The 17,353-nt window shown below is 35.3% G+C and overlaps 3 protein-coding genes across 4 annotated transcripts in view; all 3 read right to left on the reverse strand.

Moving 5' to 3' along the window:
• Positions 1–9,937: 9,937 nt before the first annotated feature.
• Positions 9,938–13,433, reverse strand: LOC106320013. Of its 2 annotated transcripts, none has more exons than XM_013758380.1 (5): positions 13,249–13,433; positions 11,218–13,169; positions 11,051–11,134; positions 10,258–10,644; positions 9,938–10,186 (listed from the first exon to the last, which is right to left on the reverse strand). In XM_013758380.1, the coding sequence occupies exons 2-5, from the start codon at positions 13,138–13,140 to the stop codon at positions 10,034–10,036; spliced, it is 2,547 nt and encodes an 848-aa protein (XP_013613834.1). In that variant the 5' UTR covers positions 13,141–13,169; positions 13,249–13,433; the 3' UTR covers positions 9,938–10,033. The 2 variants fall into 2 exon arrangements, with proteins under 2 accessions (XP_013613834.1, XP_013613833.1); XM_013758379.1 differs by having other exon boundaries at positions 9,938–10,189; positions 13,249–13,431.
• A 153-nt stretch (positions 13,434–13,586) lies between these two features.
• Positions 13,587–14,585, reverse strand: LOC106320019. Its single transcript, XM_013758391.1, has one exon. The coding sequence runs from the start codon at positions 14,461–14,463 to the stop codon at positions 13,909–13,911; it is 555 nt and encodes a 184-aa protein (XP_013613845.1). The 5' UTR covers positions 14,464–14,585; the 3' UTR covers positions 13,587–13,908.
• Positions 14,586–15,008: 423 nt separating this feature from the next.
• Positions 15,009–17,353, reverse strand: part of LOC106320010 (probable LRR receptor-like serine/threonine-protein kinase At5g59680) — a gene marked incomplete at its 5' end in the record, with an annotated part of 8,093 nt that continues 5,748 nt past the window's right edge. Inside the window, 3 exon segments of the mRNA XM_013758377.1 lie at positions 15,009–15,114; positions 15,192–15,268; positions 15,351–15,421. Coding sequence (XP_013613831.1) covers positions 15,009–15,114; positions 15,192–15,268; positions 15,351–15,421 — 254 coding nt within the window.

The following is a 17,353-nucleotide window of genomic DNA, read 5'->3' on the forward strand; positions in this document are numbered from 1 at the left end:
ATTTGTGTCCACACTTTAAAATCACCATTTCTGATCCTATCGGAAACTTTTTCAGACAAATAACGCACTTGTCTTGTAACTGGTTTTCATCATCTTTAATGACTATAACTTCCAAAGAAGCTTTTGCATTTTCACTGGACGGGTGGAATACTGGTCTTCCATCATTAATAGATTCTTCAATTCTTTGCTGTATTTGTAAGTTGTAGTTTATATCGCTGAAAGAATCCATTGTCTTTATTGAAATAATTAGAGTATTTCCCAAACAATAATCATCATCAAAGACCATATCTTCTGCAACCATTACCATATTTGCAATTAGCATATCAGCGTCTTCTGAAGTCATGCCCGCTAGTATTAAAGAATAATAGAGATCTTCCTTTATTGCATTTTCATCTTCTTCAATGAATTCTTTGATTGTAAATGTGTAAAATAATTGGTCTGTCTCTATATCAGATACGACAATTTCCGCTTCAACATTGATCAAACTTTCTGAACTTGAATTTGTAGTTCTGTCAGTTCTAACATCAATTGAATAATTTACTCCATCCATAGTTGTAAACCAAATACTATTACTCATTGTATATATTTATATAAAGTGAAGTAACTTTTTAAAATGGTCCTTATTAGCGGATGACACTTATATAGTGTTACAGTGCTATTTTGTGTACACTACTGGTGAAAGACGTAACTGTTCAAAATGAAAAGTCGTGTATTTTTAAGAGGTTGCAAGTATTTTTTTCCCAAACTTTGATGAAGACCTTATCACTACGGAAGATTGCAAATTATTATAATGGAAGAATTACAGTTTATAATTAATCTTACTACATTGTTGTAAACCATTCCTAAATAAATAATTTAATATTTTTGGCATATACTACTTTAAAATTGTATTTTCAGTACATTAAACTTTCAATTAAATTTTCAAAATGGCGGAGTAGATTAAAATTAAAAATTGTTTCAGTTATGATGTTTTATTTAGAAATTGGCTAATACAATTCGAAATTTTATCAGTTCGAAAAAATTATTTACTTAAAATAGTTCTGAGTATTTTCAAAACAAATCTACTATTTACAATAATACTAAACAATTTGTGAAGAAATAATAACATTTTTTAGGAAGCATATTGTAAATTATTAACTGTTTTAATTTTTATATTGTCAACACTCTTATAACAACAAATCAAATTTATAAATAAAAACATTACACACATTTTGTAACTTTCTATTTAGTTTAAGATTATGGTATGAATTAATTAAGTAAAGAAATTGCAGGAGAATTTATAGTCTCCTTATATATTTTGATATTAAATTTAGTACCCAAAGGTTTTGTTTCTTCTGGCAATTTTATCGGTTTATTCTTAAATTCAACCCTTCTGGTTTAATACAAACTCTGGTATTTTAAGTAGTAGGTTGATTAGTGTTATTGAGGGAAGAGATATATGTGTATACGCAAACTCAAATTTGATATTTTTAGGGTTTTTGAAAAGAAGATCCACAGAAACCTCAGAATGTTCCGAAAATCCTTTGGAGTTTGGAGCGTTTAATTCAATAGGAGTATACTATGGTACATAAAGCCGATCTTTGTTTGTAAAATAAAACACTGATATTAAATTTATCAAACTTCCGGGTAAGTTCAAGGAGATATCTCGTAATATTTAGGGGGCATGTGAACACATTTATACGACATTCCGAATTTGATGTATTTTTATCTATACAACAATTAATTATATTCTTATTAAATATTATTAACCAAGTCCAAAGTTAACAACGAGTATCAAAATAATATATTACTATCTTTGAAATTAAATATTGGCTTCAAAATGTTAAGAAAATATTAAGAAAAACAATTAGAATATTGTATTACTTTGGCGATATATTTAAATTAATTGTCTGTGTTGCATTTACAAAAACTGTGTTACAATTAAGAATATAATAAAATAGCAATTTGTCTAAGGTAGGGCTGGGCAAAAAACCCGGATCCGAAAAACCGAACCGAACCCGATCCGAAAAAGTAGTATCGAACCCGAACCGAAATTGATTAAATATCCGAATGGGTTCAAAATTTTGGTATTTAGAGAACCGAAACCGAACCCGATCCGAACCGAAGTATTTCGGGTACCCGATTATATCCGAAATTGATTTATATACCTATATATATTAATTATTTTTAGATTTAATATATATTAAGAACATCAAAATATATAAGATAACACATTTATACGACATTCTGAATTAGATGTATTTTTATCTATACAACAATTAATTATTATTCTTATTAAATATTATTAACTAAGTCCAAAGTTAACAACGAGTATCAAAATAATATATTACTATCTTTGAAATTAAATATTGGCTTCAAAATGTTAAGAAAATATTAAGAAAAACAATTAGAATATTGTATTAGTTTGGCGATATATTTAAATTAATTGTCTGTGTTGCATTTACAAAAACTGTGTTACAATTAAGAATATAATAAAATAGCAATTTGTCTAAGGCAAACAATACCGACACAAAGGACAAACTCCGTTTATCTGTAGCCAACTGATTAAACATTTTTCACAAAACTTATGACCACAGGGTATACATAAAAGACTTTGATATTTTATAAATGATTCTAAACAAATCAGACAAGTGTTATCCTCGTTGTCTTCCCCATTTCCATCACCAACAAACATCTCTTTTTCCAATGAAAAAATGGAATCTTCAGAAGCTGGTCTTTGAACAACATGTGCCATATTGAAAGACTCTTGTATTGCATGTTCTTCTGTCATAGTAGGCATCACTTCACAAATGTGAAGAGATAAATATAATATAACATTCGTCAATATAGAATAATTTGGAAATGTTGTTACATCTTCGCATATTGAAATAAGACTGCTGAGAATCATACTGGCATCAATAACTTCTATTCCCTCATTTAGTAATGACATATAAAAAAAGGCTTTATCTTCATATGTATCTCCATATAAAAAGTCTTCAAGCTTAAAATGAAAAGAATTTAGAGATGGTGGTGTCAAGAAGTTTTTGAAGATCTTGGAGTTTAAAATTACCACGCCACTATTTTCACTTGTTGATAACCCGTAAGTGATTTCAAATGTGGTAATAGTTGGATTCATCTTGAAAAGAAGAGTGAATCTGAAATTCACAAAAACAGGCGTTAGTTATATAAAAAAATACTTGATAGTGATTTGTACAATCAGAAAAGTATTTGTTTTTGCTTCTTTACTACGTTTTGCTTTTGAAGAAACGATAAAGAAAATGAAATGAGTTTTGTAAATAAGAGGATTTATGACGAACCTTAAATTTCCATACGTTATGGGTTCGTAAATATTCTTTCGTTTCGAAAATGACGATTTGAGAAAAGGAAGTATTTAAAATTGCCACTGTAGTTAATGGTAACTATTTATATACTGAACTAAAGTTGTTTCTGTTAAAGGGTGCTAATAAAGGCTTCCTTTTTTCAAAAGAGCAGTTACAGAAATAACACCCTTTTGAAATACTTGTGTTTTAACGTAAGGAAAATAAATCATTTAATAAAAAAATAATTTTAATGAAAACATAAACCATTTCTACTACATCATATAAATTAAAAAAGTATTGAAGGATTCTAACAAGTTCTTTCTAGCTAAACAAACTTATTTCAAAATAATAACTCAAACTTATTTGACTCCCATTTTGACAATCTTTATAGACTGTAATCTTTACAGATAGCGATGAAAGACAATGGAATGTTGGTAGAGTAGATTTATTCAGGTTCTCTCTAAATATTTTACAGGTATTGGAGGAAGAAAAACCGTTTTGATAGCTAAAACAATCTTTTTCTATTCAAAATCTCCATATAAAGTGAAACGTCAGTAAGCTTTATTGGTAAATATTAAACCGTTTTAACTATTTTATTTACATGATACAGTATTGAAGGAATATAACAATATCATTGTAGACTACACAATCTACACAATAACCAACGAAAAAGTTTCAATTTTTTTCCACACCCATTTTGTTAAAAATTTTATAATAATTTAAGTAGAACTTTATGAAAATACGCTATTTAAAATATATTATGAACAGTAAACGCATCACTTTTATACATAAATTAATAATTCTATATTTTAAATATTATTAAATACTTCTTTGTAAACAATATTGCATATTGTGTTTTTACCCTCTGTCCTATTAACATTTTGGTATATCTTTAAGCCTTGTATAGATGTAACTCGAGATAGTGCAACATACAATTGTCCATGACTGAAAACAGGATTTGGAAGATATAAACCTACTCTGCCTAGACTTTGGCCTTGACTTTTGTTAATAGTCATTGCAAAACAAAGTCTAATTGGAAATTGTTTTCTTCGTATAGTCACCGGTATTTTCCCTTCTGTTTGAAAAAGTGTAATCCTTGGCAATAAAATTGATTTACCAGCCCTATGACCAGTAATAATTTTTACCTCAACAACTTTATACCCTAAACGTGTGATTACAAGTCTGGTACCGTTACACAAACCATCTCTTTGACAAAGATTGCGAATTAGCATTACAACTGAATTAACTTTAAGATGTAATTTATGCTGTGGGAAGTTCGGAAAGTTCAATGTATTTAAATACTCTATTGGATACTGAAAACTGTAGTCTCCCTCATCATATTCGTTATTACTAACTGAATCCACACTCGAATAAATTTGTGATTTTCCAGGAAGCCATTTCAATATTTCTGAATTGATCACATCCACCGTATTGTTACGTGGGCTTAGTATTGCTCTATCCCTTAAATAGTCTATGTTTGTATAATTCTCTTCAAAAGAAGTGTATACATGTTTTGCTAATGCTGATATAGGTTCTTTATCCGTTATTAACATTAGACTATCATCCACATAAATATGATCTTCATATGAGTAATTTATACCCTTACTATTGTCTTTTGGGGCAGTTCCATCACCTACAGAGAGAATCCATTTTGCAAATTCAACTTCTGTTTTATTTATTCTCATATTTTGTGATAGCACAAACATTTGAACAAATTCCCACAAATATGAACGGTTTATCGAAGCAGCTACACAGTCTTGCCTTGTCCCTTGGGAAATAATAGGCAAGGTTTGTCGAAAATCACCTCCTAGTAAAATAGTCTTCCCACCAAAAGGTTTTAAATGTGCATCTTTATCAGTTTTTGACATAATATCTCTTAGTGATCTGTCAAGTGCTTCAAAAGCATATTTATGTGTCATTGGCGCTTCATCCCATATAATTAATTTTGCTTGAATCAATAAATCAGCCAACATAGTTCCACATGTAATGTCACATACAGAGTCATCAAATAAATTCAAAGGAATTTTAAATCGTGAATGAGCTGTTCTACCACCAGGTAAAAGTAATGCAGCAATACCGGAAGATGCCACTGGTATTACTATATTTTTTTCCGAACGTAGCTTGTTAATTATTGTGTTATATACAAATGTCTTTCCCGTGCCTCCGGGGCCATATAAAAAGAACAACTTCCCACGATTATTGTGTACTGAATCTAATACAACTTCATAAACTTTCTTTTGCTCTTCGTTAAGTAAGCAAATTTGTTCTTTAGATGAATCTTTTAGACATTGTACATGTAAATATTGTTCATCAGCAAGTACAGTGTTAGATAAGCGTCCAATAGAACTTTTATCAACTTTTGGCAAATCCGTATAATTTGATAGAGTTTGATCATACTGAAATAGCAACAACTCAACTTCAATAAGGGTATAAGTTTGTAATTCTACGTCACTTAAGTCATAATCGGTGAAATTTAAAAGTCGTCTTTGTTGGTAAACTATATCTTCACTCATATATTTCCAGAATGCATCCCATAATTTCAAAGGACTTGAAACCTCACAATGGACTAACAACATGGCAAATAATTCCCGTAATTGCCGAGGGGTGGCCCATGTGGCAGCCTCCGTCATAGCTTCATGCCATTCTTCGTCTCCGTCAAGTAATCCACGTGCAACACATGATTCATGAAACTTTTTGTATTCTACGCCATTTACAGTTAAAATATCTTCAAAACTTGTAGGTCCTTTCAAATGGTTGATTAAAAGCCTCAAATAATATAGTTCACCTGAAGAAGGATGAACATTATAAAGTCTTCCAATAGATTGACCTATTTTTCTTTTTGTCCAAGTATGCTCTGTTTTATTCCAAACATATTTAGTAAGAAATTGAACATAGGTTAACTTCCTTGCATCAGGGTCAATCTTATTTGTTTCTAAATAAGCCATAAACATACTTGGTCGAAACTCACAAATAGAAACCACTTGTTCTAGATCAGATGAATCTTTAAAAAGAGCTGGTTGTTGGCCTGGAAGATGAATACTTAATCTTTGGACAGGAGGATGTTGGTGATGTATCTCAAATTTAAAAATTCGCCACATAGATTCGCAAGCGGAGACATATCGGCAATCAAGATAATTTTCAATCTCATTTTCATCATTGGATTTGTTTTCCAAGACAATTGTAGTTTTGTCAACCCCCTTTGTAATATATTTGAAAAGATATTTGATAGCGCTTGTTTTATTGTAAAACTCTACATTTATATGAGCTTGAAATTGTTTTAGTAGATCTAAATTGTGAGGAACAACGTACTGATTATCTAATTTGATATCACCTTTCATAACATAGCTGGACAATAAATCCCTACGTTTATAAATAATGTATCCTTTATCATCAAGGCATGAAGAAACGCAAAACGGGCGAGGATATTTTTTTGTGCAAATACCATTTTCCATACAAGAATTGTTTGGTTTATCTAGTCCACATGGACCATGCATCATATGTTGCTCCACTAATTTATAACCTTCAGGATCAATTATTCTATCTGGCAATTCAGCCGAGACAAATTTATCAATTTCATTGGAACATACATTCTCACGCCCAGCTTTCAACCAAATTAGAATATGTGCATGAGGAAGTCCTCGTTTTTGAAATTCTATTGTATAAACAACTGCATAAATAAAAAACATTAATACAAGTAATAGTCTACAAAACATACTTTAGAAATATTAAATGATAATGACATTAAATGATAATGACAATAGTTAATTATAAACATACCTCCATTGATTGGTCCAAAGAAATTTTTTTTTTTAATTAAAACCATTAATTGATCCAGTTTTAAATGAAACACTCGTGACTTAAAACAATATAAATATATTTTAAAAAATAGAATATTCTTACTTGTATCATTTATTTTTAAAGGTTGACCTACAAATTTTGAAATGATTAGAGTTTGTTTTATTTAATAAACAAAATAATTTATAATTATAAATACATAGAGATTTTTATCACCTTGCTCATTATAGAATTTGGGTAACATAAATTTCTCATCCTCTTCTCCACCATACATGGAAAAAGATCTATCATTTCCATCATGTACAACAAAACTGTTAGAATAAGTTTTTTGGAGACCGGGCATATTCTGAAATTAAAATGACAAATATTAAAATGAGTATATACAAAAAATCTTAACTATACACTTTCAAAGGAAAAAAACAAATAGACCTATATCTATATATATTTTTTCAAATTAATTTTGTGTGTTTTCAGTATTTTTTTTTTGTTTGACGTGTGTTGCAAAAATTTTCCAGGAACAACAGATTAAACAAATTAGATTGGTTGCTGCCAAAAAAAAAAAAAGAAAAAACAAAAACAAATCGGATGGGTCGTCGTTTGCTTATTCCTTTCCGCAGAGTTAAAATATAAAAAAAAAATTTGGCTTTCCCAGATCCAACCGCCGCGTCGCCAAAGGCTCAATCTACAAACCGGCGGTGTCCAAGCCCAGCATCGATTCGCAACAGTCACCGTCAGTTTCCCATTCTCGGAAGGGTCGACGCGGCACAAACCGATGGCATCTTACTTCCCGCTCCAAACCATATCGGCCGCAAGTTGCTTGAGTCTTTAGGCTCCTCACAGGTCCGAGCAGCCACGTATCCTTCCTCAATCGAAGCCCTGACTGAAGAATCCGGCTAAGAAGAGAGGAGATGTAACCGCAATCGGAGATCCAACATCCGCCGTCGCCAGAGGCTCACTCTAAAAACCGGCAGTTTACAAGTAATCTGGTTTCCGGGACTTCACGGCGGCGGTGTCCATGCCCGGCATCAATTCGTCAGTCACCAAATCCTAGACGCCACAAGTTGCATGAGTCTCTTGCTACTGACAGGTCCGACCAGCCATCCTCAATCGAAGCAATGACTGAAGAATACGGCTAGGAAGTGAGGAGAGAGAACCACCATCACAAACGACAACTTCACTCTAGAAACCGGAGACGACAACTTCACTCTTGATAAGTACACTCTTCTACTTATCAAAACTTATACCGCTAGGTTTCCGAATTAGTTAGAAGAAGTGTAGAGTAGATTGGTAAACAAAATGGCGAGATGATGGTGTGTCTGGAGATAAAGCTTGTGGTTTGAACATGTATAAAAACAGATATCTACGAACCTTTAATTTGAATTGTGTAGGAGAACATAAAACGTCTAGTTAACAAGTACCCTTTTATTTCTCCAGAAGCTAGATCTTTTTTTTTTATCAGATTCTTTTTCTATTCAATTTAGGATTATCGAGTTCAACCAAATTTTTTAAGAAACTTCCCTGCAGTAAAAGATTCTATATATAGATCATGAAAGGGTACATCATTTGAAACTCTTCCTATATAGTTGTGACATGAGCAGTTATGAGTTTCAAAGGATGTGTTCTTTAGATTACATAACTATTCAACAAAGGGGTGTCAAATATAGATTTTTTGATGACATCATCAAAAGTATTTTATGTCCTTTAGATCAAAGAAAATAGTAAATTCTGACCATTGGATTAATATTTTATTTTCCTATAAAAAAAAGATGACATCATAGTAGAACAAAACAGGTTTGCTATTATATATAGATTTCAAATAATGACTTTTTAAACTCAATTAATTTGAAAAAGACAGATATTCTGTCGTTAAGACAGCGCATCGCCAACTTTTGAAATTTAGTTTTCCGGCCCCCTGCCCCCATATTTGCAATATTATATCAATTTGTTTGAATAGTTAGAAAATTATCTCTCTAACACCAAATCCTATCGAGGGTAGTAGTTAAGCATGGGCATAGAATCCATTACCCGACATTCGAATCGAACCCGAACCGAAAAACCCGATCTGTAACCGGTCCGAAATATAAAAAATATCTGAATGGATCTTCTAAAGTGGTACAAAACATACCCGAATCCAAAGTACTATTAACCAAACCCGAACGGGTAACTTTGGAGAAAGAAACAGAGAGCGTTCCAACAGCGGCAAGGGAAAGAGAAGAAGCTGATAGCTGATGTCAGGTGAATTCTTTTTTATTTTAACTAGGAAACAACCCCGCGCGTTCACGCGCGGGAGTAAGGACGCTTATTATTATATTTTTATGTATTTCCTTGTTATTTGTATAATTATCGTACTATTTATAAAAAAATACTATAACTGTTTTTAAAAAAAAATATAGACATAAAAAGTTGTAAAAATAAAATGGGTGTTATAATGTGCAAATATATTCTTGTGTGTAAATTAATAAAATAATTATTTGGTGGAATTGCAATTCTAAGTAACGTAATCATCCACAATGATTTTTTTCCTTTTTCTTTGGGACCGTTGTCTAACTTCTTGAGTTGCTCCGCTTGTTACATCTAAGTTGTTGTCTTCAGTTTGTTTTAAATTTTTTGTTGTCAATCTGAATTCGAATGATATATGATTACTTAATGAGTTTTATGATGTAATACAAAACCGACCCGAATCCGATGTGTTATATCCGAACCCGATCCATACTTGTAAATTTACTAAAATGGAACTTAGGAAGAGCTGTTATAAGAAAGAACCGAAATCCAAAAAACCCGATCCGACGGGTAGCCGAACGCCCAGGCCTAGTAGTAGTCAAACAACTACCAACCAACAAAACTGATAAACTTTTTAATTTTATATAGAACGGTCAAATTCAAATTACAACATTGCTTGCTACATGTTAGGGACGCTTTATTAGGCATTAAAGAAAGTACTAATCGTCGTCGCTAAGATCATCGTTGTAAACATCAACATTGTCTTCACCATCACCATAAACGTTATTAGCAGAATCGTCGTAACAATTCTCCTCCTCTTCCTCTTCTTCTTGGTCATCCTTCTCTGCTCCGTCTTCATCTTGCAAACCCTCCTCCTTCACAAAGAAACACACAACCATCATCATCCTCATATCACATTTAGCGTTTGGCGTTTTCAAAATACCTCTTCTTTCTCACAAGTCATGAGCCAGTCCGGGAGCAACCGATCAAGCAAAACATAGTTAAGACTCTGCGGTGGTCCTTCATCATGCATCCGCCGTTTCATCTGTTTCTCTCTGAGCCGTAAGTTGTAATGAACGTAAGCCAGATCTCTCCTTGACTTTCTCGCGAAACGACTCTGACATTCACCGCTGACTTGATCATACACGCTCCACTTAGTCTCACAGCCAACAGAGCAGCACGTGTGGCTCAGTATCCTAACCGCTACTCTCTGAAGTTCCAAACAGCTTATCCCATGCTGTTGCCACCATGCAGCTGGATCAAGCTCCGTTCTTGTCCCAATGGCTAGTTCCGTTCCAAAATCGCCTTTAGCTGAAGTATAATCCGGAATCTAAAAACATTACAACAAACAAAAGATTGGTTTAGCCACGAGTTCCTTTTCTTTTTAATTTATAAATTTCAACTAAATTTGTTATTGTATAAATTTGGGAGTCAAAAAAAAAATTTGGAAGGGCAGATGTTTTTTTTTAGACCGTCAAAATTGTCTGTGTAATTTTCGGGGACCTAAGGGCAACATTTCATTAGACTTTGCCCAAGACCGGTCCAGCCAGGAGGTTGGCCGAAGCCTATAATCTCCCAGGCCCGAAACCACGACATGTAATATTAGTTTCATATCCGGCCACTCGAACCAGGGATTTCTGACGCAATGGACAAGATCCTTTCCGAGATAACGACCTATGGTTAGCCACAAGTTCTAAAGAACAATGTATGATCTGTTTGATTTGTTTCCCACTCACCTGCATCAGTGCTGTGATTCTTCTCGCATTATCAGGCTCAAGCCGAACAATACACTCATTAACTCCACGCACAACCTCAGAATGCTGCAATATTAACAAACAAATATAAGTAACTTGCAGAGAGTTTATGAATCAAAGTTAAACGAATAATAATCAAATCCCCCTACCGCCATAAAATCAGAACGGTATCTGTAAGCAGGGTTGAAGAAATAAGCAGCAACGTAGAGTGGATGATGAAACAACGAGTTCCAATGGTAATCTATCACACGCCAGAACGGTCCGTACTTCCTCGCATCGTCGCTATGAACAGACTTGATCCCCATTTTGGCGCAGCACATGTAGCCATAAGCGTACGGCAAATACAGTCTCTCGCCACCGTCACCACCTCCCATGCGGATCACCTGCATCACAGGATCAACCGACTTCAAAACGTACTGAACCTTCTTCCAGAAGGCAGCGCTCGACACAATCTTCTCCACTTCTCTCCCCTCCTCAGACTTCTGTGACAGAATCCAGCTGTTGGATTGAAACAGGGCTCTCAGATTGGCCTTGTGGTCCATGAGAGTTTGAAGAGTGGCGAAACTGGAAGCGTGGCGGGTGGTTTCGGGTTTAAGAAGATCCATCCCTTGTGTGAACTCGTTCTTCATGAGATTGAGAAGCCAGGTTTGGTTGTAGATGAGCCTCGTGATTCTTTGGCTCTTCTCCAAGCACTCGGAGACGTATTCAAGCTTTGAGATGTCTTCAAGAACCAGTTCCGTGGAGTGCATCGCGCAGGGAGACCAGTAAAGATTCTTTCTCTTCTCTTCAAGTAACTTTCCAGCGCTTCTGCATATCGACGTGTTCTGTGTGATAACCTGAACCACATTCTCCTCACCAATGTCTTCAACTAGCTTGTCTAAGTAGTTGAAAAGGCTTAAAGAATCTTCCGCTACATCGGTGGCATCAATAGAGGAGTGGAAGTAGACACCACGCGGGCACGAGACCAAGAAACCGATCATCGTCTTCCCCTCTGCGTTGGTCCAAGTGTCTGCAAGTATAGAACAGCCGGTGACGATCCAAGAAGATCTGTAATCTCTCAAGTGGCCTTTGATAGTCGACATCTGGTCATGTAAGAGTCTACCAGAAAAGAGCTGGCTCGAGGGGACAACGTATCCCTCTCCGTACAGACCAATCAGTTCAACCATCTTTTGAAAGTAGAGAGAGTTGGCTGCTTCTAAGGGAACTCCAACGTGGTGGAAGAACTTGGAGATGGAGGAAGTGACTTCTCTTCTCGACACGGTGGCTCTGCTTGAGCAGCCAGTGTACTGAAACGAGTTCATCCTCGTTCTCTTGGGTCTTGCCTCAGAGACTAATCTGGTGTTGGTTGAATCAAAGCTTCTTCTCTTGTCTTTGCTAAACCTTCCATAGAAGTCATCCTCCTCCTCTCCATCTTCTTCTTGCTCAGGATCATGATAGACCGTTAAAGCTCTCAGGTGGCCGCCATCATCATCAGGAACGTTCTGTCTCTTCCCAGCTCGATGCCACTTCATATTCTCTTTAATCATCACATAAACCTCCTCAGGAGCGGCTTTGCACGGCGCAACCTCTCCAGGTATCCTCGCCAAGTGCTGCTTAAAACGGTTGATACCGCCACTCACAACCTTGCCACAGTAATTACACTTGACCTTCTTCTTCCTCTCGTCCTGAGAAACACCGTGTTCCCATCCAGGATCAACGTACCCTGAAGACCGTAGGAGACTAAAAGATTGCTGCTTCTTCTTACCTTTGCTTCTTCTAGACAAACCCTCAACATGATGATGATGACAAGAGGGTCCATTTGCATTGTAATCATCATCATCAGGCTGCCTCAGCTTTCTAGCGGAACGGCAACGTTGCAGAATCTGCTTCATCCTAAGAGATACATCCTCCGGAGACTTATCGCAATAGGTGACTTCTCCTGATATGCGAGCCAAGTGTTGCTTGAGTCTGTATATCCCTCCGCTAACTATCTTCCCACAGTAGTTGCATTTGACCTTCTTCTTACGGTCGTCTAGTGCAACGCCGTGCTCCCATCCAGGGTCCACTGCTCCCGTTGTTCCAGGTGGTGCCATTTGCTTACACCATTTGCAAAAGCTTCAAACTTTATGACAAGAAAAACTGTTAAGCCTCACAAAGAAGTCTAACAAAAACAAGAACTTGATGAGAAACTAGGTGATTACCCCCTTCCCTTCCCTTTATGGTCGGAGATTTTGAGAAGATGAATCCAAGTTGAAACACATTGCAGGCGGCGGGCGAGTCAGGAGGTGGCGAATTAACTCGACTCGGGCGATTTCTAGGGTTTCTCGGCTGACTCGTCCGTTTTAACTAATTTTCGAAATGAGGGTTTATATTTTAAGACAATTACAGAAGAGTCGCTATATAATTAAAAATTGCGTAATTAACCCTCTCCTCGCCTCTCAGATCTTTTTCATCCATCTCTCAACCTTATCTTTGGAAATGAGACTGAGCTTGCTTGCTTGCTGGAGAAACAGACTTAACATATAGTACTACTAACCAATCCAAAATAAGAAATTGATTTATCTTAGAACAAAAGAAGCAAAAACAGTGTCCAAGCCAAAACATCATCAAATGCAATATCACTTCCTTCCATGTGTTTGTTCTAACTCATCAACCAAAATCTTCTTCTTCAGTCAAACCAGTAAACAATACAACAAAAGACGAAATCTTCTTATAGGTTTGAATTATCACTCACACACACACACACACGCACGCCATTATACTAATCTAATCTAAACCCTAAGCTCTCTCAAAGTCTCCAGCTTTCTTGAACCCATCTATCATAAAAACCCCCCAGGATCTTGCAGAGAGAGATTTGTGAATCAACGACGGTCACTGTGCTTCCTCTTGTTAGGGTTAGGGTTGTTGTTGCTATTCTTCTTCTCCGAAGCTTTTTGCTTGAGAACAAGGTCCTGAAGATTCCCCAAAGCTTCCTTAGCTCTCTTCTTGGACTCTTTGGCTGCGAAGATCTTCTTATGTGCTTCCTTCTTTAACTCAGCCGCCTCGTTGTTCATCAAAAACGCCGAGATTTTGGCCGCTGCCACGAGAGCGTCGGCTGATTCTTGGTCAGGTTTAGATTTGGGGAAGAAGGAGAAATTGGGGTCAGAGCACGGCGGGCATGTGAAGGGAGACGGCGCAGGAGGAGGGCAAGCGAGGTGGGCGACGGAAGGGCAATTGAGGCAGACGATGCTCTCTTCTGGAGGAGGAAGGACGGTGGCGGCGTAGACGTCGACACAAACAGGGCAGAAGAGGTGACGATGCTCCTTGAGTAAACAGTCCGTGCAGAGTCGCCGGTTTTGCCTGACGGCGTAGGTGAGGAAGGCTTCTTGCTCCCCGCAGGCTGCGCACTGGCGTGAGGGGTTTTGCTCCGGATTCATGGCTTAGTCAGTCAGTCAACCGAGATTGGGAACTCTCTCTCTCTCTCTCAAGAAGCGTTTGTGTTGTCACAAGTTTCAAGATCTTGTAATAGACAAGAGATGAGAACTCACCAAAATATTTTTGAAAATGTCCTTTACCAATTCCTTGCTACTTTTTTTCATTTTTACTAACAGTGAATTTTTTCAAAAATTTATTCTTCGTTAAACTGCAAAAAATCCTTATACTCATGTTCTTTATATATATATAATAAATAAATATTTAAATAAATAAAAATCTAAAAAAATTAAAAATAAATTTTTTAATTTTTTTCTGAATTATATTATTTCGAAATTCAAACCCTAAACCCTAAAACTCAACTCTAAACCCTAAACCATCAATCCTAAACTCTATTTTTTAAAAAAATACGAACCCTAAACCCTAAACCATCGATGCCGAAATGTTAATTTCCCAGTGGCCGGGATTCAAAAAAAAAATTGATACCAAGGGAAAACGAAAATTACTCACCCAATCAACGATGTTTTCTTCATCGGCAAACGGATGTGATTTACCGCCGGCGTCCAGTTATCAGTTCCAGAAGCATAACTCCCAATGAGAAGACGTCTGATTTGTCGCTGAGTTTCCCAGAAGATGCATATTCAGGGGCTAAGTATCTGCATCCACATCACAGGAAACAAGTTTAAAGATTGTCACTGCAGGACAGGTTGCATATATAAAAAGGTTTCCATACCCGCATGTTCCCATGATCCGATTAGAAACATGAGTATCATTGTGTAAACAACACTTGACGAGTCTAAAATCTGCTAACTGATGAATCAATCATGTTTATTTAGTCGTACGTTTCAAATAAACCTTGACAGGTTATTAAAAGTTTAATTTTTTAGAATACCTTTGCCTCGTAGCTATCATCGATATGAACATTAGCAGCCTTTACATCACGATGTATAGTTTTAGGGTTACCTGATGAGAAATAAAGACAGAAAAAAAAACACAATTAAGAGTCTTTGATAGGGGTGGGCGTTCGGGTACCCGTTCGGGTTCGGGTACCCGTTCGGGTTTGGATCGGGTATTTCGTATTTTCGGGTATTTCGGTATAGAGGTATAGAACCCGTTCGGGTATTTCTGTACTTCGGGTCGGGTTTGGATATTTTTAGTTCGGGTTCGGCTATTTCAGATCGGGTTCAGATATTTAGATTTTGAAAAAAATAATTAAATTTTTCATTTCTCAAATTTTTTATATTTAAAAATATAACTTTCACTTAACTATTTTTTTATTTTTAATAGATTGAATGGTTAATAGATTTGGACATAGCATTTTAAAACTAAAAAAGACATTAATTTGGTTATTGTTTTTAAATTTTGGATGTAACTTTTTGTTAATTCTTGAAATAAAAAGTTTGACATGCATTTTAAGTGAGTAGCAAATCATTTTCTCCGTAATTCTATATATATCATATGAACTTAAACTATGTGTAGTATTAATATAAATATTTTATATAAAATGAGAGATGTAAACTAGAAATATATGGTTAATTATACATATGTTCGGTTATCTTCGGATATCCATTCGGGTTCGGATATTACCCGTTCGGGTTCGGATATCCAATCTCTCCTAATTCAATACCCGTTCGGATATTTTGCTACTTCGGTTCGGATTTCGGTTCGGATTTTTCGGATCGGGTTCGGGTGCGGCTTCGGATATCAGGTAAAGTGCCCATCCCTAGTCTTTGAAAAACATGTGTTCAATCCAGGTATATATTAATTGAGAAGTTACTTAAGTGACTTTTGCTTAGGTGTCATTCATAGGTAAAGTTTATAATTAATTTTCTTAATTTGATTGGTTGTTGGTATTTGAATTGAGAAATTGCAAAAAGTATCATTTTCAAAGTACCACTTTTCATGTTTACACTAACCATTTTTACCCTCATCTTTAATGAAGGGTAAAAGACATTTATCACCTTTTGATTACCTTTGACAAAAAAACATATTGTTAACTAATCTAAACTTAAAACATCAACTCTAAACTCTAAATCATCAACTTTAAACCCTAAACCATGAAACATCAACTCTAAATCTTAAACCCTAAACCCTAAAACTTCAAATCTAAACCCTAAAACATCAACTCTAAACCATAAACGTAAACCCTAAACCCTAAACCTTATATTCGAACCATAAACTCTAAAACCCTAAACCTTCAAATCTAAACCCTAAAACATCAACTCTAAACCATAAACGTAAACCCTAAACCCTAAACCTTATATTCGAACCATAAACTCTAAAACCCTAAACCTTCAAATCTAAACCCTAAAACATCAACTCTAAACCATAAACGTAAACCCTAAACCCTAAACCTTATATTCGAACCATAAACTCTAAAACCCTAAACCTTCAAATCTAAACCCTAAAACATCAACTTTAAACCCGAAACGTAAACCCTAAACCCTAAATCGTCAAATCTAAACTCTAAAACATCAACTCTAGGGTTTTAGGGTTTAGTGATTAGGGTTTAGGATTTAGGGTTTAGGGTTTAGGGTTTAGGGTTTAGAGTTAATTTTTTAGGGTTAGGATTATTTTTTTAGGGTTTAGGGTTTAGTGTTTACTTTTTAGGGTTTAGGGTTTAGTGTTGATAGTTTAGGGTTTAATGTTGATGATTTAGGGTTTAGAGTTGAAGTTTAGGGTTTAGGGTTTAGGGTTGAAGGTTTAGGGTTTAGGGTTTAGAGTTTAAGGTTTAGGGTTTAGGGTTTAGAGTTCATGTTTCGGGGTTTAGGGTTTAGAGTTGATGTTTAAGAGTTTAGGGTTTATTTGAAAAAAATAGGGTTTAGGGTTTAGGGTTTAGGGTTTAGGATTCGTATTTAAAAAAAAAATAGGGTTTAGGATTGATGGTTTAGGGTT

This window comes from Brassica oleracea, unplaced genomic scaffold, assembly GCF_000695525.1.
Source record: "Brassica oleracea var. oleracea cultivar TO1000 unplaced genomic scaffold, BOL UnpScaffold00763, whole genome shotgun sequence".
Classification (NCBI taxonomy): Eukaryota; Viridiplantae; Streptophyta; class Magnoliopsida; order Brassicales; family Brassicaceae; genus Brassica; species Brassica oleracea.

Excerpts from the sequence above, each read along its gene's own strand:
- LOC106320013 (XM_013758379.1), bottom strand. The coding sequence starts at position 13,140 with ATGGCACCACCTGGAACAACGGGAGCAGTGGACCCTGGATGGGAGCAC. Across the intron at positions 11,135-11,217 it reads ACCGTTCTGATTTTATGGCG|CATTCTGAGGTTGTGCGTGG; the intron begins GTAGGGGGATTT and ends TTAATATTGCAG. Across the intron at positions 10,190-10,257 it reads TGACTTGTGAGAAAGAAGAG|GAGGAGGGTTTGCAAGATGA; the intron begins GTATTTTGAAAA and ends TTCTTTGTGAAG.
- LOC106320019 (XM_013758391.1), bottom strand. The coding sequence starts at position 14,463 with ATGAATCCGGAGCAAAACCCCTCACGCCAGTGCGCAGCCTGCGGGGAG.